This window comes from Pteropus alecto, unplaced genomic scaffold (genome assembly GCF_000325575.1).
Source record: "Pteropus alecto unplaced genomic scaffold, ASM32557v1 scaffold195, whole genome shotgun sequence".
Classification (NCBI taxonomy): Eukaryota; Metazoa; Chordata; class Mammalia; order Chiroptera; family Pteropodidae; genus Pteropus; species Pteropus alecto.
Genome location: NW_006438073.1, coordinates 3031320 through 3055150, shown reverse-complemented (window position 1 = coordinate 3055150; position 23831 = coordinate 3031320). Strand labels below are relative to the sequence as shown.

The 23831-nt window shown below is 43.2% G+C and overlaps 1 protein-coding gene across 6 annotated transcripts in view; it reads right to left on the bottom strand.

Annotated features, from left to right (window-relative positions):
* Window positions 1-23831, bottom strand: part of ARID1B (AT-rich interaction domain 1B) — a 341059-nt gene that overhangs the window by 49211 nt on the left and 268017 nt on the right. For 4 of the 6 annotated variants that reach the window (XM_015591903.2, XM_015591900.2, XM_025049064.1 and 1 more), the window contains 3 exons: window positions 19545-19724; window positions 6577-6904; window positions 4650-4778 (listed from right to left, as the gene is read on the bottom strand). In XM_015591903.2, coding sequence (XP_015447389.2) covers window positions 4650-4778; window positions 6577-6904; window positions 19545-19724 — 637 coding nt within the window. The remainder of the gene's footprint in view (window positions 1-4649; window positions 4779-6576; window positions 6905-19544; window positions 19725-23831) is intronic. The other 2 variants (XM_015591902.2, XM_015591904.2) reach the window with 2 other exon arrangements.

Below are 23831 nucleotides of genomic sequence, written 5' to 3'. Positions count from 1 at the left end.
AAGTGCTTTGTTGGCAAATTGCAACAGGGGAAATGAATTATAAATATGCTTCACGAAAGAACAGTTGCCGGAAGCTGTGTGTGGGTGTGGGGCGCACATGAGACACAGGGAGAAACGGCGATGCACCCAAAGGACGCCGGTCCGCCCGCGTCTGCGAGTGCAGCGGCTGCTCCCAGCAGAGGAAGGCGGAGGCTCAAACTCCCCCAGGCTGGGCTGGGCTGCTACCGATCAAGCTACCTAATGGCTAAGACGCCACAGGATTTATCTGCTCTGTTAAAGAGTGGCTAAGATTAAAGAATAACATTAATTAAAACCTCCAATCTCCTATTTTACTAAAACCAAAAATATTTAAAAATTTCAGTTATCCTCGTTTTTTGGTATGACGGATAGTACTAAAATGTAAGTCTCCAGACTTGTGGTTACGATATTCAGCATAAAATTCCCTTCAGGCAAGAGTAAGAACACTCTTGAGATTGACTCATTTTTTTCCAAAATTAAGAAGTCTACAAGTCTCTTTCCGTGTGGTGTCTGGTCAGTCCACTGGGGAGTACTCTGGGGACGGCAGGCCCCCTTGTGTCAGCCTTGGACAGGTGTCCGCATTTATCCAGGTAAAAATGCCAACTTCTGATTCTATGTCGTACAGCTCCAAATCCTTACTGTACCAGCTACACGCCAATCACAAGAACAAATGTCATTGGCAGGCAATCAAAGGATGCCAAGGACAGATATTCAAACTCATCTGTGTGGCATCAAGTAAACCATTGCTTCATCTCACAAGGTCAGATGTGGTTCCAGAAACAAACCGGCCCTGCTGCACACCGAATCTCAGTGCGAATGTGCAAAATTTCCACTCCGGTGAAACAAAGGCTGAGCTAATGAAAAAAAATCCAGACCTGCATGTAAGAAGCAGCATCTCCACCGAGACACTGGTTAATATTTGGTTCTAACAGTTAGCACTGCCTTCAGACACGAGGGAGAACTAAAATTAAGAGTATTTTTAAAAAGGCAACATCTATACTGAGAGCACTAAGTAGAAGAAAGAGCAATAGGACCGGGAGAGAGGCCCCGGGGTCCGCTTTGCCTTGCCCGTAACTAACTAAATGATCCTGAACAGATAATGTCATCGTAGGTCTTAGTTTCCTCCACCATAAAATCAAGGAGTAGAGACTGGATGACACCTAAAATCCTTCCAGCTTTACAATTCTATTACTCTATAACTGAAACTCTACATCCTCATGGAACCTTTTCTTATGAAAATATTATCTTAAAGATCTGTGTCAGAACATTGACATAAACCACCGCAAGTCACTGAAGACTCGACTAAAGCTGATCTATGCCGCTGGGGGTGGCAGACTCAGACTTCCAGGTGTCACCTGAAGCTCTAGCTAGGGCTTGCCAAGCCTTCTGTAAATTCACTAAAGTCATGCATTGTATTGGAGCTCACTTCCAGGAAAAAACCCCTGGATAACTGAAATATCCAAATCCACAAATCATGTATACGTGGCAGGGATGTCAACTATTGGACAGTACCAGGTGCCACCTTGAGTAAGTGGATGCGAAGCACACTAAATGACTGAGGGAAATCCATGTTACATGTGCATGTACACGTGTGTGTTTTAAGCATAAAGGTCACTGATAATGGTTTCAGTCATTCGAAATCCATGTTACATGTGCATGTACACGTGTGTGTGTTTTAAGCATAAAGGTCACTGAAAATGGTTTCAGTCATTCAAAAAATACTAGACTGTGTTGTAGCCTGGGATTCGTGGCGACGCTTTAGGAAGTAGCAGGCTGACGTCTTCCCTGAACTTCTCGCTCACTTTGGATCTCCTAGTTCAGATGATATCTCAGAAACCTTCCAACACAATGCTATATAAATACAGCCATCAGAAATGGACTGAAGATGAAAGTCATTTGCTATCCCTGAACCAAGCTTTTAGTAAGATCAACTAATATTTCTAATGCTGTTTCTCATTAATTCAAAAAAGTATTACATTAACTAGAAATGCTATAAAACTGCACACAGCAATGCGTTTTCTGAGTAAAAAGTCTCAGAGTGTATGGGGGGCGAGGGGTCCTAGACAGATAGCAATTGTTAATTTCAAATAACTGGATGTGATTACTCAGCCAGTCTAGTACCTGAACAATAAGATTCACCACCTTTTATTATAAATACTCTTATAATCAAAATAAAGAATTCCTTTACTCAAAAGGTGAAAAAGAAAAAACAATTCATCTATATATCTTTACGTACTCAACGCAGCAGGTGGGTTTTACTCTTGTAGTGTCGCTCTTTAAAAAAGGAATTAGTAAACGGCTTCCACCCAGCTACACCTGTGTTTGTTCTCTGTGCGATCTTACACTTACCAGCTGAGAAAGCCTGAAGCATAACTGCCACAGTCTCTCATTTTTACAGTGAGCGTTCTGTTTCTAATCACACACACACACATTCTCTCACTCTCTCTCTTGGTCATTAATTTGTCTTTTTCAGGTTCTTTCATAGGCTCTAGCCCCTCTGGGATTCTTACTTGAGAAATAAGTCATTATAACAAACCGTGAACACTGTTTCTGAAAGCGTGAGCCACTTCCTCCTCTCCAAAAAGAAACTGAAACTTAGCAAACTGGCTTTTCATACTGCCAGCCTAACTGTAACCTGACAGAGCTACCAGTGGGACAGAAAACATAACAAAAGCAAAAACATGCGTTTGCTGCAATGGGCTGTTAGGTGAAGCAAAAGCATGTTGAAAACCAAATTTCTTAGCTTGTAGCATTCGAACGTGTACTACACGTTTTCCCACATTCAAACCTCTGCTTAAAGAAAAGGCATGACGGATTACGTGTACTGAAAAGTGGGAAGGAAGGAAGATTTAAAATAGAAATAAAACTTTATTTTCTTTCTTTTATAGAAAGGCTGCTGTAGACATGAAAGACAAAATTCAGGGCTAATGGGGTGGGCCTGCAAAGATGAACCTCTGCCAAGTGCACTTTTAAAGATTTACATAGAAACTCCAACATCTTTCTTTTTCTTATTTTTAATTAAAGAGGAGGTGTTGTCTAAGGAAGCTGTCTGGATGTGGCTGGCGGAAACGCAGATTTGATCTTCCTGTGCTGGTTAGCTAACATTGATTTTCTGCCCCAGTGGAAGAGATTTCACTCTGATGCATGCCATTTAAATTCATTTTACACAGCTGCTTAATGTGGCTTGGCAAGGCACAGCCAAACTAGCTTTGCGGGTTTCAATAGGACTCCTGAGTTGGTAAAGGACAGATCCTATGGCTTAGCAGCTGATGATAAATGCTCTTCTCCCCACATTGCTATCTTCCCACTGATTCATGATGTGACCTTGAAGGTACAACACGAAAGGAAAAGAGAGGAAAAGACAATTTCCCCCAAATAAGTATGTTCACTTAATTCTCTATTTGTTATTTCTCTTTCAGAATTATGTTTATAGTTTAGGATTACGTTTATAGAAATCTCTACTTGTTGGTCGACATTTAGAACCATGTTTACAGGATTCAGAACTCTCAATTGCAAAATCATCACTTGCTCTTGCTGTCTAAATAAATGTATACTGAATACAAAACTATTAAAGCGCTTTCTGTGCCATGCATTCGTAACAAGTAGTGAAAGCATAGTTCAATACGGTTAGTCTTTAAATAAAGATAGTTGACTGTTCCCTGTTTTATTTTAACCAAAAATGTGGTGATTTCTACTGAAAGTAACTACTAAACGTGATTCAATCTATGTAGGAAAATCTAATCATTGTTACTGTGTGCAAAATGATATCAATCATAATATTTTTGCTTACTAAGTCATTCAATAATAACATACTTTAAGAGCTTTCACTAATCTAAAATGGTGACAGCCTGATATTATATAGTTTTGTAGTAGGAAGAGAGACACTTTTTGTTGCTGTATGTAATTCCTGTGTTGTAATTGATAATAATATGGCAACACTGTGTTTAGAAAGAAAATTCTGTGTTGGATTATCTGGTTGTATTTTCTTGGTGACTTCAATATTCTAAACCTCCTTGGGAGAAAGAAATAATAGAAACCCTTGGCACAGATGTTTGCTCAGCGATGACATAATGAAACCCCTCACGGGTCCTATTAATAACCTAAGTCGTGTCTCCTGCTGTGCATCTCTGGGCAAATGAGGTCTCGGCACTCTGAGTGCAGGGGTGTGTGCAGGAGCAGGTCACTGCGGTGGCAGGAGTGACAGTAACAGTCAAAACGGTGCTCCACGATACAAGGTCCTAGACGACACGACGACAACATGGGCAAAGCGACACCACGGGAGGCGATTTCACTATGTCACGGAGGTGGCAGTTTCTATTCCCTCTCAGGCACGAAGGGAAGAGGCCATGCCGGAAGCCATGCAAAGCCAGGGTCTGGGGACAGCATGCAGGCTGCTACCCGACCACCGCAGTGCTGTTCATAAGAATGAGGAACAAAACGGGACGACGAAACAAACAAAAAACCCGAAACGAACAAAAATAAACGAGAGACAAGCCCCCCAGGGACGCGTTTCCTTTTGGGCCTTTCACTGTCTCGTTTGGGGCATTACTTTTGCAGCCAGATGGCACGTTCATCGACAGTTCAAAAAAAATGCCAGGTCCCGCAGCGCGTCGGGGCATGTGGCTACCTACCCGTACTGGTCAGGCTGGTGCATCATGGGAGCCTGAGAGGTGCCATAGTTGGGGTGCTGGGAAGAAAACATGGGGCGTCCGCCAGCCCCAGACTGGCTGGGATAAGCAGGCGACCTAATGTATGGTGGCCTAAAGTAGAACAGAAGAACAACTTCTTTGGATTTGTTCTGCAGACAAGCATGAATCCCCCTGTCCATTCTGTCATTCCACACATAGGTGCGGAGGGTTACGGGGTGTGGCATGACACTCTGTGCCATGCAGCTGCCTGGGAGTGGAACTGGGGACATTCCTTAAAAAAAAAGAAACAACAACAAAAAAAAACAAAACAGGCCATGGGACAGGGCAAAGGTGAGGGCAGAGTAGGATTCTCAGTTCACAGTGCTTAAGTACAGCTTTGACTGTGGTAAAAGCCAAGAAATACACAGTCCCCATTTGAACTACTGGAGAGCTCAAATGGGCAGCATGTGAAGGACAAGGATCTGGAACGGTCTCCTGACCACAAAGAGAAAATGAAAATGCATGTATATGTGTATTTATATATTAACTTACAGAAAATGATATAGAAAGTAATTCAGAAAGGGAGCATATCATGACTTTTTAATCAAAATCTCTATGGTTATCTTTTTCCCAGATCACTATCCAAGGCTTCATGTCAAATTCAATTAAGTACTTTCTACTTAAAAAGAAAAAAAATTGTGCTTTATGAGTTGCAACAATAGACAATTCATGTAAACCTAAATTAGAACTTCAATTGGACCAGCCAAACCAGTCCTCACAGACAGGTTTACTGAAACCTTTCCTAAAGTCTGCATAGGTTTGGCTTCACGGTATAAAGAAGATTCTAAATAATTATTATGTGGGGGAGAGAGAGGGAGAGGGAGAGGGAGAGGGAGAGAGAGACAGAGAGAGAGAGAGACAGAGAGAGAGAGAGAGAGAGAGAGAGAGAGAGAGAGAGAGAGAGAGAGAGAGAGAGAGAGAGAGAGAGAGAGAGAGAGAGAGAGAGAGAGAATATGACAAATTTTCATTCTGAGTCCTCGATTTTTTATTTGGAGCAAACAGACTGGAGGGGTCCCTAACATTCCCAAAATAGCAGCTTCAGAGGAAAAGTAACAAAGGGACACATTTAAATACACACACACACACGCACACACACAAACACACACCTAGCTTTATTTCCCTTTGAAAAAATCCGAATATTTTATCTTTTCTTCAAGATACCATATCTTCATATGTATCTTTAAATGTGCTTTGTTTTAAAATGTATTTTAACATGATAAACATAAAACATATTTACATGTGCTTCTTTGAAAACATATTCACTTTGGCCTCATAAATTTTTAAGTCAGAATGTTATTTTTATGCAGGTCAAGTATTTAAAGAAATAATTTTAAAAAGCATGATTAAAAACGAATAATTGAGTATAAAGCCTTCCTCTATCAATTTACTCTCTGAAATATCATCATAATAATACAAAATATACAAACCGCACACATATACATTTAGACAAACATACACAATACACATATGTGCATATACAAAGTTCTTATTTTAGAAAGATTTTTATGGTGGGGGTAATAAAAGGGATAGGTTATTTTTCAATGTTTTAGATTTTTAAATAGTTCTTAGGCTTTAGAATTTCCTGCCCAAACCTTGCTGTTTAAATGGAACCACACAGACACTCCCTATGGTTGCTGGTTACAATAACTATTCATAGCCATTTCAAATAACGTCCCACGACTGACTTGCCCACTCCCCGGATTCCTTCCTTGATGACTCAGAGAACATGTGATTTACTTTTCTGAGCTCTATGGCCAAGCAAAACAACACTCCACTGCTCCCCACTCTGTGTGACCCAGGGGACGAAGCAGCTCCGTGCTCAGCATGTGCTCACATGTCCACACACAGACTGCCCGCCCCGACGGCATACCTGCTTTGTGCTGAGTTTGCAGCGGCCTGCATCACTGCGGCAGCTGCCTCCTGTGCCTTACGGTTCACGGTTGGCATTGGTGGCCCCATTCCTGGCCCCCCCTGCTGAGACATGCCGGGAGAACTGGGGGTCATGCTGCTCATGTTTCCAGGAAATGGTCTGCTCTGCATCCCAGCTGATGGCAATCGTCCCAGGGGCATAGCACCACACGGCTGGCTTGGCCCTTGTCCATGCATCTGGTTGTTGGCATTGATGCCCATGCCAGGCCCTGGGCCACTGTAGCTTGCACTGGGCACCCCGCTATACGTTGGGGGTCTGGAGTAGTTACCTAAACAAAAAGCAAACACAAATTAAAGCCTTTTACTTAATATCTGGACTTGTAAAAACATCCACTGGAGATACTTTTGGTCCAACAATGTAGCTGACAGTCGTTAGTCATTACCCTTACTAATCCGCTCGTCGGCGCTGGCGAGGCTGGCAGTCCCAGACACGCTCCCTCTGCACATTCCAAAGGCAAAGGCCCACACGACACCGCGGCTTGGAGGGGAAATCCAGGCTAGTCATTAACGCAACCTACGAACAGGCATGGATGCTGGCCCCGGGTGTTGCTCCAACACGCCTTGTTCTTACATTCTAAACAAAATGATGATTTAATCCCTAGTCCTTAGGTGAGCGCCACTCTGAGATTACACTACGACTTCGCCACCACGCTGGGCTGTGACGACAACAGGTTCAGAATGATGACAAGTAGGACCACATCCCGTATGGTCAAAGCTGCCCTGCCAGCCCCGCAGGCGGCGGCGTGGGGAAGCATCAGATCGTCGTGGGTGTTTTCCGCTGGCGCTGGGGACACATTTTATTTTTTGGCTTGAGCACCAGATAAAGGGGCTGCTTTGTGCTGCGTGAGGCCATGTCTTATGAAATACAGTTTCAAGCATTAGCATGACATTCAACACAGCAAGACGGCGGCACTTGAGAAGCGGGCAGGCCCCGAGGCTGAGACGAGGAAGCACACTCATGCCGCCTACCCTGCTCACACCGGGCACACACCCACGGAGCAGGACGGCGGCCACGGGGCCGGGACGACGGCGACAGTGTTCTCTCTCTCCTTCTGTATCTTTTATGTTGATTGAGTGTGTACATAAATGAAATTCAAGTAAATTAAAAGCATACATAATGCCACTCCAACAATAATAACTGCTCTATCATTGTGAACGAGACACTGGGTTAAGTGCTTTGCATCAACGATTTCCTTCATTCCTCCAATAACAATATGAAACACAGATGCAACCATGATTCCATTTACAAATGAAGAAAATCAACAGCCACTAGGTTAAAATTCAAGCTCAAGCAACCTGACTCTGGAACTTGTGTAATTAACCAATAAAATATGCTGCCTTCTAATGAATGACTGTTGAAATAAATGTAGAAAGACAAGTGTTTATAGAATATGGAGCAGTGTATCTCAAGTAGTCCTTACTACTTTCTAGAAGAATCTCTTCATCCATAACTGGACACAGGGGACATAGAGTTAAATGCAATCCAATTCCTGCAGCTACGAAGCTCACAGTCTAGGTAGTTGTGTGTGTGTGTGTGTGTGTGTGTGTGTGCACGCGCGTGTGCATGTGCGAAGTGTATACGAGGTGGAGTAGCAGGGCAAGGAAAGAAAAAATACAAAAGCAAAATGAGAAGATAATGCTCTATGCAAAACAGGAGAACTGAGAGCAAGGCTGCCGGGCGGGGGTGCAGCGTCGGCCCCGGAAGGGGAGGCGGCGAAGTGCCCTTGAATGAAGCCCCCTCTGCGCTGTGACCTCAGGAGTCCGAGTGGCCGGCGCTGGGATCTGGAGCACAGTGAGGGCTCCACACCGACTGACTCTATGATGCCAGGTAGGTTGTTTAAACCTCTGTTTCATTCTCTTCTCTTTGAAACAAAGACGATCCCCTCTAACGCTGTCTCCTTGAAGAGTTGTTGGGGTTAAATACTATAACGCATGTAAAGTATCTTAAACATGGACATAAAGATGGTAGGAGTGTTACTGACGAATGGTGAATAAGGCAGAGGAGCGGTGAGAGCAGACGCACTCAAGATCTCAAGATGAAGTTACCGACGCGCTCCACGTGCCTGGGAGGTGGGCACGGGGCGGTGGCCCGCCTCAGCAGGGCCCTGTGCCCCAGGCCTCCGGGGTCTTGGGGTTCAGGCTGGGCGTGAGCTTCTCCAGGTTTCCAGCAGAAACTAGATTTGATTAGTAACAACAATAAAAGCAGATACTTGATATTTGCTGTGTGCTGAGCTTAGTTCTAAGTCCTTTGTATCGATTTATTTAATCCTCACATCAAGCCCAAGAGGTCCCTGTTATTGCAGGCTTCATTTTAGGGACGAGGACCTGAGGTACGCAATGTTGAAGAGCTTGTCCCAAGGTCATGTGGCTAAAAGTGGAGGAGCCACAGTCCGCACCCAGGCGGTCTGCGCACAGTTCAGAGTCCAAGCAACTACCGTGTGGCCCTCTCGAATGCTTAAGGAAAAACCACATTTACTTAGTATCATAATCATAAAATCAGGTTTTCTTCGGTCCACACATATGAAGCTCTATCCGCCACAAACGTAAGAAATCCACACTTTTCAGCACTGACTGCATCTAACGCTTGTCAGATGCATCACCTGCACTTTCTTACTTGGTTGTCCGTGAGTGTATTATTCATTGCACACTTTCTGCAAACGGCTGGAGAGGCTTTGTGGGCCAGGCAGGCTGTTACAAATAAATGGCCGCCAACGCTGCCAGAGGCGATACATACACAAATGGTTCCCATAACTTTATTTACAACCACAAGTGGTGGGCCAATGTGGCCATAATCTGCTGACCCCAGCGATAGACCCATCCTGGGACAAGCTAATAAAGTGCTGCAGCAGGACAGAAAGGCACCTGTTAAAGCCAGCAGCGGCATCACAGAGCGAGGCACGGGCAGTGCGGGAACTGGAGAATGGGGACGCCAAAGGGAGCAACGGGGGGCCGGGGACAGGAGCAGTTCCACACGAACGGTCTCAGGAGCTGCCGAGTCGCGCGTGAGCGGGCCTTCTATGGCCAGCTCCTCCAATTCAAACTGCTTTTTTAAAAATCAAACTGATACTGTTTCACAATTAAAAGGTAAAAAGCATTCACTGTTTATCAATTTCAACATTATTTATAAAAAGTTATTGAGCTGCTTCTGAATCTCTGTCCCACGAGACCACACATAAGGTCCCTGTCTGTCTTCCTGTCCCACCATCGCGGCGGAAAGGGCGCCTTATGCTCGCCCCTGCTGGGAGGGACACCGTGTCCTGCCTCTCCCCCGCGCTCTCGGCGCTCCAGCCGGCAGAATCCTTCTCTGTGGGAAGCATGAAGACCCTTCCCTCGCCCGCCTGACCTCACAAGCTCTCACGTCCAGACTACCCGATGACAGCGGTGAAATCTACTGCTCCTTGCTGGCTCTCGCTTTTACTAAAAAATAAACTCATTCGCAGTTTGAATGTAAATGAAATTAATTCACATATTCATGCCATTCTCTGCAGCTAGTTTCCACCCTCCCCCAATACTCAATTGGTGACTCATTTGGTTAAGAAACTTTATGCAGTGAAAACATATGTACTCTTTGCTTTCGAAGGAAATGAAATGACACTTTAATCTTGTTTTAGAAAACAAGCATTTGGACATAGTTATTGCAGACTGTACTCACAATGCAGTTTCATTAGAGAAGGTTCCTAATTTTGTTGAACTCTGTTCAGGTACTTTTCATACTACATACCAAAGAGAGAAGGGCTGTGTATCAACAGCTTTGCTTTATTTGGCAGCTGGCCTTCGTCCCATAGCAGGAAGCACTTACTGTGATCGGGCAGAGTATGAACCAGGGCACAAACATCATGCACACCAATGTACACACACACACACACACGCACACGTACTGAGAACAGCCCATTGAGTGTGGGGCCCCCAATCTACACACACACACACACACACACACACACACACGTACTGAGAACAGCCCACTGAGTGTGGGGCCCCCAATCTACTTTTCCTCAATCAGTTGGGTTGATTCACGAATTGGCACTCAAAAGCACATGCCAAGGGAATATGTCTTAATCACAAAGGCCTCTTTGGTAAAAGAAATACGAAGTCCCCTTTCTTCTCCTTGAAACTAAATTTAAATGCTTTCCTCATTAAACTCACATGCCCAGATAAAAATGGTCCTAAAGGCTTTTAATGGCTTAAGAGGCAGCAATGAATAAAGCGCAGGCTCTAGAATCTGGGTTTGAATATTGGTTCTGACACTTCCTAGCGGCATGACCTTGGACAAGTTCTTTAACCTCTCTGAACATTAGTTTTGCTATCTGTAAAGTAACGATAATTATGGAGAATAGGTAGAAAGGGACTAATACAGTGCCAAACATATTACCTGATAAATGACAGCTACTATCATCACCATCATCAACAACAATCATATTATCAATAATCATTAATATGATCTTTTCTCCATAATCTTTTAAAAATGTGTAGGAGTGAAAAATGATACATGCTCCTCCTCTTTGTCTACTTGATAACGTATCTTTCTCCCCCAAATAAACAAAAACCAAATACGTAAGCCAAGCAAAACATGAGAGGAAAAGCTAGGAATGAGAAGTGCAATCTTATTTCCATGTTTCTCTAATAGATTAGTAATTTGTTGGCACTAGCTTTGACAGAAAACAGATGGATCCAGCATCAAGCACAATGAAGGCAGCAGATGCTGGGCCAGCCCACCTCAGCTGGACGGGTCTTGCAGCCAAGTCCAAGAGCCCACAGTTTTCAAGTGGGTTCATCTTGGCACACCAGCTTTGGAAAATTGGTCACCAAATGAATTCAGATTTCAACCCACCAGGAGTTAGATTCAAGCACCAGAAAGAGGAAGCAGGAGCTAGACTCTATTCAAGTCACCATCACTATAATAAGAAGGATCGCAAATAATTCTATATCTGAATCTAGAATATTTAAATTTGCTAGGTTACAATAAATATTCCAAGATTACTGCCTTTATTGAAGTATTAAACATTTCTACTCACAGAGGAAATTTTGCTTCTCAGTTTCAATCATTCAACAATTACTTATAAACATGAAAGATTCTGTATTATTCCCTTATGCTGTGGAGGGTAAAAATGGTATACAAATCATAGAGTAGACACTTTAATCTGGGTGGGAAAAAATAAATGGATAATTAGCTACATACCACGATAAATATATTTGTGAATTTGAGCTAAATATGCATTGATCTTGCTTAGCCAAAGATGTTCACTACTTTTTATAGCTATCTACTACATAACATTAAGTCAGGTTTATTGAGGTAGAATTACATACGGTAACAACCATATGCAGTCCTATAACCACCAGCACAGTCAAGACATGGGATGTTGCTATCGTGACAAGAAGTTGCCACTTTGTGGTCAATCTCATTCTCACCCGGCAACTGAGATCTGATTTCCCTTCCTACAGTCCCGCCTTCTCTACACTGCCATAGAAACACAGTGGCACATTTGTAGCCTTCTGTGTCTGGCCCTGTTCACTTAGCATCATGCTTTTGAAATGTGTCCATATTGTTGCACATCAGTAGTTTGTTCCCTTTTGTTGCTGACTAATATCCCCGCTCTGTAGATACTTGGGTTGTTTCCAGTTTGAGGCCATTATGAATGAAGCTGCTAACATTTGTACACAGGTCTTTGTGTGGACCTGTTTCATTTCTCTTGAAACAAAAATCAAAACAAAACAAAAAAACCAAGAATGAGAGTGCTGGGTTGTACAGTAAGTACATGTTTCAGTTTATAAAAAACTTCACCAAAATATGTATGAGACTTCTAATTGTTCTACAAACCTGATATTGCCAATTAAAAACAAATACGAGCCATTCCAGTAGGGGTGCAGTGGCTTTTGTTGTGGTTTTAATTTTCATTTCCCTAATGATGAATGAATGGTTATGAACATTTCTCATATGCTTATTTGCAGGCTACCATATTTAAGTAAGATCCTTTCTGTGTGAAAACAGAAATTATATTTCAAAACCTTCTTTCAACTCCACTTTTCTATCCAGGCTTATCACACACTGTTGCTCCTTTAGGCACTGTTTTTGGGGGTGAGGTGGGGTGGGGTGGGGCGGGATTGAGTAGTTAAGAAGACCACAAATACAGGTTCAAAATGAAAGCTGATCTACCCCAAGTAAAGGCATCAAATTCTACTCTTTGTGGAAACAGAGTTCATTTTTGAACTGATATACAGGGCACCGTATTTTTCCTAGGTCAGCATGCATTTCAAAAAATCTTCCAAATGTAAAATAACAGTACACAAAGCTTATGAAGGAGGGCGAAAGGCCCCTGTTACCTTACAGTGTAACTTCAGCATTTCACTTTTGGCAGTTTTTTTCTACCAAAAGTTACAAAAGTTAACTCCTTTAAAAAAGTTAATTATATAGCAGTGCGAGCTCGATGCAGAAAATATAGACGCATAGATAGAAACAGACAAAAACGAACCTTAGTTTCACTTCCCAAAGATAATTCGTAAGCATTGAGCAGCCGACCCCGTCCCTAGCAGGCATCGAGACAGGGTCAAGGGCGGGCCAGCGTCTCTGGGACGCACCTGTCTTCATTCATCTAAGGAACAGTTCTTAAAGGGCCTCTTACGTGCCAGTTATGTGCTAATGGCTGGGGACTCGGCAGTGAACAAAGGCAAAGAGCTTACACTCTGGTGGCATCAGCTGGGCAACGTCACGTGGTGCTAAGTACTAAGAAGAAAATACAGCAGGGAGAACTCATACAGAGCGGGGAGGGAAGGCGTCCCTGAAAGCGAGCTGTGTGTGCACGCTGGCTGCCCCTCCGTAGCAGGAGCGGATTCGGGGAAAGTGCCATCACCAAGGCTGACATCATGCACAGGCCCAGGGGACGGGTGTGTCTAGTCAGATGCCAGTACCTGTCTTCAGGGCAGTGGGTGAGGTAGAGAGAGCAGGGGTATAACTGTGTGCTGCGTGTGTGACCTTCAGAAAGCTACTTGTCACTCCAAAGGTCAGTCTCCTCATCTGGACAAAGGGTAAAATACTAGATCATCTCTCTCACGTGGCTACTGTGGGAAAAAAGGACACTAACAGTAACCAGTGCTGGACAGGGATACTGAACGGACAGAACCTGTCAAGGAGCAGACGCACACTGTTCAACAGTAATAACAAGATAACTTCTTAATCAGTGAAATTACCTTTTTACTATATATTGGTCATATGCTAAATTCTATCATGATGCACAGATATTCAATTTTTTTTTTCTCAAAATAGAGTAAGTACAAGAAAAAGCATTGACATAAGAAATGTAAAAAGGTATTAACTCAATAGCCGAATTTAGCATAAAACAGTATAATATCCATGGCAAGAAATGAAGGCATCTCAGAGCCACTGCTGTCACCCGTGGCAGCAGTACCTGTGTCCTTCCTCCCTGGACTCAGAGTTGGGGCATCCTGCGCAGGCCCACAGAGACTGCTGGGAATGGCGCCCCCTGGAGGGAGAGCTCTGATCTGCTTCACCGGATACCAAGGGCCCATCTGCAGGTGAAGGAACCCTTCTGAAAGGACACTGGGTGCCAGTCTTACCGTTTGCAGACTGTGATTCAACAGGTCATTTCTTTTCAAACAAACGTGAAAAAATGGCAGAGCTATGAGCCCAGGAAAAGGCACGCTGCTAGGATGCTAAGTAAACCTGCATGTCCACCTCCTGTGTCTCTGCACTGGGGTCCAGGATTGTCATGACCAAGACCAGCAGCAGAGTTAAGATCCATCAGATGACGATGCTGCAACCATGTGCCTAGCCACTCAGTGGGGGCAGCAAACGCTGGCACTCTTGAATACTGTTGGCTTTCATTAGCAATATTAATTTCTTAAAATAATTACCTTCCTACTAGTCAAAATTAAAGTCGTTTTATGCTTTTACTTTTTCCTTTCTTTAAGTTGATGTGTATATTAAATTTTCCTTATTTCTTCCCTGATTCCCAGGCTTTGATAAAATCATGATCATCAGTCTGTTAAGAAAAACTCATGCTTAAATCTTATAACTTGAAGGCTAAATTTGAAGATGAAAAGAACACCGCACTAATGTGTGTCGGGATGGCCGAGTGGTCTAAGGACACTGCATTAACTACTTTTTGCTAGAAAATGATCTACTTCAATTTGTTTTTTCTATTAGCAGGATATAGATTCAGAAGATTTCTTTACCAACAAAACAGTATAGAATGTGGAATTAATATATTTGCCTAGCACTGTCAATTTAGCCATAAGGTAAGGTTAAGGTAATAGGAAGCTGTAAACACATCAAATGTATTACAACCCGTTTCAAGAATAAAATAAAATGAGCCAGCTGAAGGGAGTGCCCTGCTGTGGGTCTGGGGGAGCCAGGGCAGGGTCCCGGCAGGCTGACGGCACTGCCGGGGGCGGGCAACGGGTCCGCGCCTGACATGCCACGCGTCTGCAGCAGAGAGGCTGCATCCAGCTTAACTGACAACAGGACCTGGGTTCGGGACTCGCAGGAGCTGAGACTGAAGTCCTGGGTCACGGTGACACCACGGTTGCCATGGGCCTATAAGGTACTCTCCTGTAGCCAACGAGTGACATTTATATATTGTTCCTCTTGAATTGAAACAGTTTTAAGATTATTAATGTGAAAGTCTCAAATGCACTTTTGGAGACTGCGTTCATTTCAACTAGGTATCATTTGAAGTTTGCCTTTGCTGAATTTATGAGAAACATTTTAATGAAGGGAGAAAGAAGAGTTCAGATGGCACCTAATTTATTTTAGAGGAAAAAACTTTACCTGTCTGAAAAACACCTTTTACCATGTAATTTAGAAATAAAAGGCTCATCAGACTCACCTACTTATAAGCTCCCTGCTTCCTAAGGTACCCATTATGCAAAGCAAGGCATAAACCCGGGACTGCATCGGTGTATAAACTGCGCAGCTGCTTGTGGTGGCCCAGACACCATCACACACGTGAGTGACAGCTGCGAATCTAGACTCAGATTTACTATTAGTTGCCCAAGGTAATACTACTTATTCATGGCAAAACTAAGGCTAGACCTTCACTTTTTACAATCAGTGACAAATATGCAAAAAAATATCTGCGGCCAGTCAGTGTGACACACAGTACACGGAAGAGAGTAAGACGGTGTTTTTCCTTAAGAGACAAAGGCTACCAAGATGAAACTGACTTCAGCTCTCACCTTCCCAAATTCATCTGTTAATAATTAACACGTCAATTACACAATTCCTTTCTATTTATTAAAGCAAGTCCCCATGGCCTTCTACTTGCAAATACTGTGTAAGGGTAGTTATTAAATGTGCTTGCTTGAAGGTAGAAAACTACTATTTCATAAAATATACCACAATTAAACATTTTTACACATTTAAATTAGCTTCATTCCATTTGTATATTTAATAATTCAGATTTTACAATATTAATATACATACATTTCTAAAAATTTTCCCTTCTTAACTTCATAGGAATATTTTTTCTTAATCTGTAGTATTGTTGATTTATTTCCAAAACGTTCTTTGCTTCTTGAAGGCAAGTAGTTTGTCTTGTTTCCCTAGTGGCTCACTGAATGAACGAACCAGTGAGGACGAGAACATCTGATGCATGAAGAACACCACACTCGTGACTGAGTGGCCTCTGACAGCTCCCTCAGTTTGAACCCTGGCTCTGCCACTTACTAGCTGTGGGACTGTGGGTAAATTACTTAACCTTCTTATGTGCACAGCGGGGATCAGGCCCTGGGCCTCCCATTAGTTAAGAAAACAGGTGGGCCTGCCTGAACTTGAATGCTGGCATGACCACTGCGCACCCAGCAAAGTTGTTTCCCTGTCATATGCCTCAGTTTCTTCCTCTGTCAAGTGGAGTAATAACAGTGCCCAGCATAAGCATGCTGTAAAGAACGAAGGAGTTAAAATATGAAAACGTCTTAGAACGGGACCCAGGACACAGCAGTATTTAATAAATGTTTGTTGTTACTAAGAACAATTTTGGAGAAGCTGCTCCTGACAATAAAATGGTTAGTAAGAAGAGACTGTAAAGTATTTCCCCCTGAGAGCTCTTAAATACAAAACTAACCCAGAAGAAAGTCATCTAGTTAGTAACAGAAACAGAAGATGAGACTGATGACCTCTGGGGGTCACTGCAGAGACATTAAAACGTTTATCACAAAGATGCAAGCTGAATATTTTACTATTAATTTGAGTAGTTAACAGAAGGAAAGAAAATAAATACTTTGTTTGGGTTCTTGTTTAAAAGGATCAACTAAGAGAGAAATGCAAATGGCAAGAATATTTACTAAATTGAACAATACATGTTACAAGCTTAATTTCCTGTCTTTAAGATTTGCTGGAGAGAGGACAAGATAAGGGGGATAGGTGAGCAAGTCTGAGTCGAACTCAGAGTGTACCAGGAACCCGATTTTAAGCACACAGCACGAGGAACCAGTTGGCGGACCCAGGGAGGTGTACCCCTCACAGTGGAATGTACTGGAGGTGTCGCCTGGGGAAGGAGGAAACATCACACAGCACAGATATGCAGATATTTTCTTTCAACGTTAGAAAGTACCAAGTATGGAAATTATCATCCTTATTTAAATTTTTTCTAATATGAACCTGAACTCAGTATTTATGCCTTAGAAAAACCTCAAAACAAAAACCTTAACACTATAACCAAAATGTTATGCAGTGGATCCAGTGGGCTCCATTTTTATCAGTGGCTCCAGAGCTGAAGAAAAATTTACACTCAAGACAACAGAATTAGAAGCAAATTCCAAGGTAACATAATCTTACTTTCTCATTTTTCTAGAGGAAAAGTAATTCCCAAAGAGTAAGCAACTGTCCAAGGACACAGACATCTGGATGAAGACCCCTCACACAGGCTCAGTGCTCTCAAACTAAGAATCTTGATGTTCAGCAATTATAGAAAACTGAGAGTTTTATTCAAAAAAGAAATCCATTCTACAGAAGGTACCTTCCCTGTTATTAACTCCTATACTGTAAGTACTTGCTTAGCTGTTCACAAAAGACTCAGAGTCAAAAGCTCCTTCTTCCCTTACTACGAGTACTGTGGGAACGAGGTTGCGAGGGTGAGTTATCTGAGTAGAGACCAACTCTGAGAATTCCATGAAGCTCTATGAGTTTTCACGGTTAAGTCGGAGACCTTCGTCTATCCCCAGTTCTGCAGACAAGGCTCTGACCTCATCTCCAGTCTCATTCTGAGCAAAAGCTCACGTTTTCTGTGCCTACCATGACTTACACACTGCCTCCGAAATTTCACTAGGGTTTTTTTACACGACGGCCAAAGAAATCCAGTTTTGGTGATGCCCACCGCACTGAGTGCGGGCGAGGTGGGCAGGCAGGCTCCCTCTCACAGCTGAGTGACTCGCCATCTTGCCTTAGCTGAGCGCCAAACTGCTATATGTCACAACTACCTGGGGCTGTTGGGGAATGGGGCAAACTGTTACTGTCAACTGGGACTTAAATTCCTAGGGCTCACTGGGATTAATAATGTGGAAAACCATTTATGACACGGTGTAAAGGGAATCAAGCAAAACACAACATCTACACCCATTCCGAGTCTAGGCCAGAAGGGGCAGGAAGGGGCCCTGCACAAAGTTTTATGTTGTGGGCTTTCTAATAGTTTTCCTACCAAGAGCAGTAGCTGGGATATAATGCAACAAAGCCGTGTACGGCAAGGAAGTGATGCTGCACGCCACTAGCACTGAAGGGGCTGACGTCCTTTTGGAAAGAGATCTTTAGGCAGCGAGAACACTCAGGTGCAGACTGTGGCGTACCATGAAACAGCGGGCGAGGCCTCCTGAGAAGCGCCAGGGAAGCAGCCTGGGCCTGCAGCGCTCCGGCCTCACACACACGCGCTCAGGGGCGGCAGAGGCTTCCCGCGCCTCGACGGGGGCGGGTGTCAAACCCAGGCAAAGGCCTCTAGGAAGAAACCAGGCCTCAGCACGGCAGACCCGACTCCTGTGGAGGTGGTAACGTTTTACTACAGTTTCCTAGCGGGAATTCATCATTTTCGCTTGGAATATTCCTGGTATTTTCAGAAGTGAGGAAACTCTGGGAATCGCGCCAGGTTATCTCATTCTCTCTAAATTATCCATTAATGTCTAATTTAAAGAAACAAAATATAAAGAAGGTGCTAAATGCAAACGCCTTGTTGCCAAAAGTGACTTACAAAAAAAAAAAATCTGTATATATCAGGTTAAAAACCTTGATAAAAGGATTCTACACGTATATAACAACATACATCGTCTTCTAGAATGCAGACAGTGCATTTTGGGCTAGTTCCACTTATTTTTCTATTCTTGCCTTATTTTCCTCTTTGAAAGATGTGTCCATTTCAGGCTTTGTCTGGTCTTCTAAGAGTAAGACTGGTAAGGACTGGGAAAGTCAGAACTACTATTTACCTGATTTAGCTCTTTGGAGACAAACTGGGAGAAGACTTAACAAGATGACACCCTTCTGAATAGTTAGTACGTTATCGTAAAGATAATTAAGGAGGGGGAGGGGGCAAAAATCAGAATTCAACACAATGAAATTCAAGTTTTAAATAAGAAACCTTTTCAGGCCAAGGCTTGTGTCTTTTCCTCAACAAGCCTTTAGAACTGTATTATAGAACCAAGGATTTTGCTTCTTTATCAATAACACGTATGAAGAGCACTCACCGCAGTGTCTGATCCATGAATACCTAATGAACACTTGCTATAATTATTCTCCTCATCGTTATGGGCAACTAAAGGACTGTGGGTTTGTATTTACCTCCCAAATCTGTCAGGTAACGAATAAAGGGATCTTAAAAGATGTTTACAATACTAAGACCTTGAAAGACTAACATATTAAAATTTCTACAACCTATTGCAATGCATTTTGGAAAAAACTTTTTTTTTCTCTTTTACCTTGTGGTCCATACTGGCTCATCTGTGGACCGTAAGTCCCACTTGAGTTACTCTGCTGAAAGCTACTGATTCCAGAATGCATCTGACCTCCGGGAGAAGGATGAGGCGACATGGAAGGTCCTGTCTGTTGAGGTCCATACTGAGACATCTGAGGGTTTCTTTGTGTGCCTGTCATAAAACCTAAGTGAGAAATAAATGGAAATATATAAATGCAGGTGACAAAAATGGGCACGGAAGTGTGTGGAAGGTGGGTAGGGAGAAGGCTAGGGCTGTGAGATTCCCCAAGGAAGCACCTACAGACACGTCAGACCCAGTGTGCAGGGTTCAGAGAGCCCCTAGGGCTACCAGGTCCCAACCCTGAACTTATTAGAGGGTTCCTGGGAATCCAGTGGGTCGTGGACTTGAACTACGGAAAAAAGAAGAGGGAGAAAAAGTAAGTAACCTTAGAGACGAGGTCCCCACAGAAAGCAACAGTGAGGGCTAGAAGCCCCTTGCCACAAGCCCTCCAGTACTGCCAGGACGGACATGCCCTGCACGCCCCCTCAGAGTGTGCTTTGCTCACTTCCTGACATCTGGGATGCACATCTGTCACTCAAATGTCCCACCCCTCTCCCAAGCCCCGGCCAACCCCGGCTTTCTCCTCCACATAACTGCTCTCTCCCCTCTGACTCCTGGAACAATAATGGTTCCCCTTGAGGCCTAAACGCGGCTGCAAACCTATGAGTCGAGGATTCATCCCCTCCCTTACAGGTAAATGGCGAACAACGGCAGGTGTGCCGTGCATCCTACTGTTCCAAAACAGAACGCGACCTCCTCTCGTAAACCCGTTCCGCCCACTGTCTGCCCGTCTCCACCAGTGACACCATCACTCACCCCAATGCTCACGTCAGAAAACACCTGACACCCATGACCCCTCATTTCCTGTGTGTGCGGTCAGCGCATCAGAACACGCTGTTGCCTCTGGCTCGGAAACGTGTCTCCATTTTCGCGTCTACAAAAGCCCCGGCTACCATCTCCCCTTCCCGCACACCGCCATGGTCTAACTCATCTCTCTCTCTGCCTCACCCGCCATTTTGCTCCTTTTGGTTTCCTTTTCACAAAGCTGCCAGAATTATCTTTAAGAAATATAAAAAGAAATTAGAACACATCTTTCCTTTGCATAAAACCCTTCCAGGCTTCCCGCTCATCCTGGGAATAAAATGCCAGCACCTGACACCTGACCGTATGACGTCTGAGGTCATCTGCGGTATGGCGCTGCCCCTCTCACTGTCACCCCATTTCCTATGTTTGTTTTCCCTCCTCCTCACTACCTGGCCTTCTGAGAGCTCCTGGAAGATAACACCAAGCTCGCTCCCCCGGCGCAGCGCTGCCCCCTCTGCTGCCTCCTCCTCCCCGCTCGTGCACCTGCGGCTCCTGCTCGCCCCCGGGCCGCCCCGTCCCACCGCCCAGCAGGCCGCAGCGCCCCCGCCTCCCACTGTTCCTCACCCATTTTTCTTCACAGCACTTTTCATAACCTGTCATCACCTTATTGTATTTTCGGCTCACGTAGCATCTCTAAGTGTCTAAGTCTCGCGATGGCAAAGGTCCTATCTGTGCTCATGGCTGCATCCTAAGTGCCTAGCAGAGAGTTTGGCACATGGTATCAAAAACTACTTTGATACGTCAAAATATAAGGAAGTAGGCAGAATTAGCTATGAAATACTCATTTAAAGCGTACACCAAATCAAGACATGTATCTAAGAAAAAGCTAACACCATCGAGCTGGCACACTAACAAAGGGCAGTCTGAAAAACAGCTCCAGGAGCCCAGGAGTTTGGCTGGGGGGAGTTCCCGTGTCAGGTGAAGGCTCCAGGGCGCTGGAGGGTGCCGAGAGCGGCACGTTTCTGCCTGCTCCGGCGGAGAACCTAGAGCAAAGTCTTCCAGAGGGAGCCCACTGAGGCAGCGGGAGGGCAAGAAGGTGCCTGGACAAGGTCAGCTTAAACTTAGGGGGTTAAAGGGGACAGGGCATTCACGAAGGCTGTGGTTTACATCTTGGAAAGAAAAAAAAAAAGGTCTTCAAACACTGCTTCTGTCTAAAGAGATAGACATAAAGTAAAAGTACACAGAGCTGTTCCTTATTATCCTATTTCATTTATTTATAAAGATAAGCCTTATGAAATTGGGCTCAATTGGCAGCTTCCAGATATAAATCAGCGTAGAAAATGTTTGCTTTTTCAAATCTAAAAACAAACAGAAATCAGAGCACTAAAATTACTATAAATGATTGCATCTTAAGATGTTACATGAAATATTTATCTAAGCTTTACTATAAAATTCTCAAGAGTTTTATATGGAGTCCTGTTTAATAAAAAACATGTTTCAGTTTCATAAAGATTGTGTGGGTTTTTCTTTCTTTCAGAGGATGATTGCTTTCTTCTTCATTAGCTAAGGAAAATACAGGTCCTTTAATCAGCATGAAATTTCATTTCGACCATGAAAGTGTCCATGCTGAAGGCTTTAGAACCTCTGATGATATAGTATGTTCTTAAGTTATTGTTGCCTCTGGGACACTTAGTACATGCTTAAGGTTTGTTCAAATGAATTCTAAGATTCTTGCTCGGGCAACTTATTCTTTATTTCTATTTATCGGTCCTTAAAAATACACGCCATGCTCCACTGGAACTAGCTCACTGATCACCGGCACTTTGCAGAAAGTCAAGTATGTGAAAAGGCTCCAGAAGATGTGGAATGCTAAAAGCTAATTCAAATGGAATGTGTCACAGGATCAAATTCCACATCTTAGGGACAAGGTTATATGGGGTATGGAATCTAGCTCCTTCCATAGAAACTGAAATTGGAAAGCTCATTTTTTTCTCTGCATGCTTTTGCAATGGCACCACTTACAGGACCTTCCTTAAATCTTGTTGTATATTTTCAGTTAGATATACCCTTTTCCAGATATTCCCCAAGACAATGAAGGTGACATAAATTCCCTCTTTTCTGAGCTACAATTATCTAATAGCAGCCAACTGGGAATAGAAGACCTAGATTACAGTCTTGTTTGTATCACTAGTTCAGAATCCAGTAGGAAAAACAGATATGTAAATATATTGCAGTATAATTGATCAAATTAGCTGTGTAACCTTAGGCAAATCATAATTTAATTTATCTAAGCCTCAGTTTCTTCATCTTGAAATGAGGGTGAGGTTGCTATAAGGTCAACTGAGACAGCATGTGAAAGTGTTCTGTAATCTGCAATGTGATATACAGAAGAGATTCTGATGACAATTTCTGGTTTAAAAGTTTTCTGAATACCCCACACCTTCAGATGCTGTTTCCAGCTAGAATGAACAAGCTCGTTTGTATTCCTACATTTGTTTTTATTTAAACATGTAGAATCTGTGTACTCCTGTGCTCACGTGTGTACAAATTCCAAGAGGTTAAAACTGTGTAACCTCATGTCCTACAAGAGTTCCCCTCGCCAAAGGCAAGTGGTTTCTTTTATGTATCTGTTCAGAGACATTTTATAATTTATGTTTCATTCTGTATTTCCCTTATCATGAATAAGACTGAACATTTTATTTAATGGCTGTTTTTAATTTCATTTTCTAGAACCGTTGATACCATTTGCCCATTTTTCTGTTGGTGACTCTATGTCTTAACTGTGAGGCACTTCATCCCACAGACACAGCTCCTATTACCAGATAGCTGTAAGGCTCACTGAAGCGCCTGTATCTGTGATCCCATGGAAATTAGCCCTTTCAGTCTGATTAACACTGGCGTGGGCCACAGACTGTCTTGGCAGGAAAGCGATACAATCTGACTTGCATTTTGGAAAGCTAACTCTACTGTAACACGCAGCATGTAGAAAAGATCGAAAGACACTAGGGCTAAAAGTTAGAAAACCAGTTAGGAGGTAGGTAAAATGATGCAGAGTATATAATCAATTAAATGCCAGCAGTAATCCCACTAAAAGGCATCCATTATGGACATAACCATATTTTTAAAAGCTTATTGAATATCATCATAATCTAGACAAACTGATGTAAAGTCATAAGATAGAATTAGCTTAAAAAGAAGTATTTCTACTTTTCATCCTAAAAGCAAACAAACAAACAAACACAACCTCTGCATGTCTATTTTTGTTTGCTCAGCTGTAAAATGGGGACAGGTGTGCCCACCCAGAGGGTCACGGTAAATGAGGTAGCACTTGTCAACAAGTACAGCAGCGCCTGGCACACAGGACGCTTCCAAGGATTATTAGCTTATTAGCTATTACTATTTTTTTACATTCAAAAAAAAAAAAAG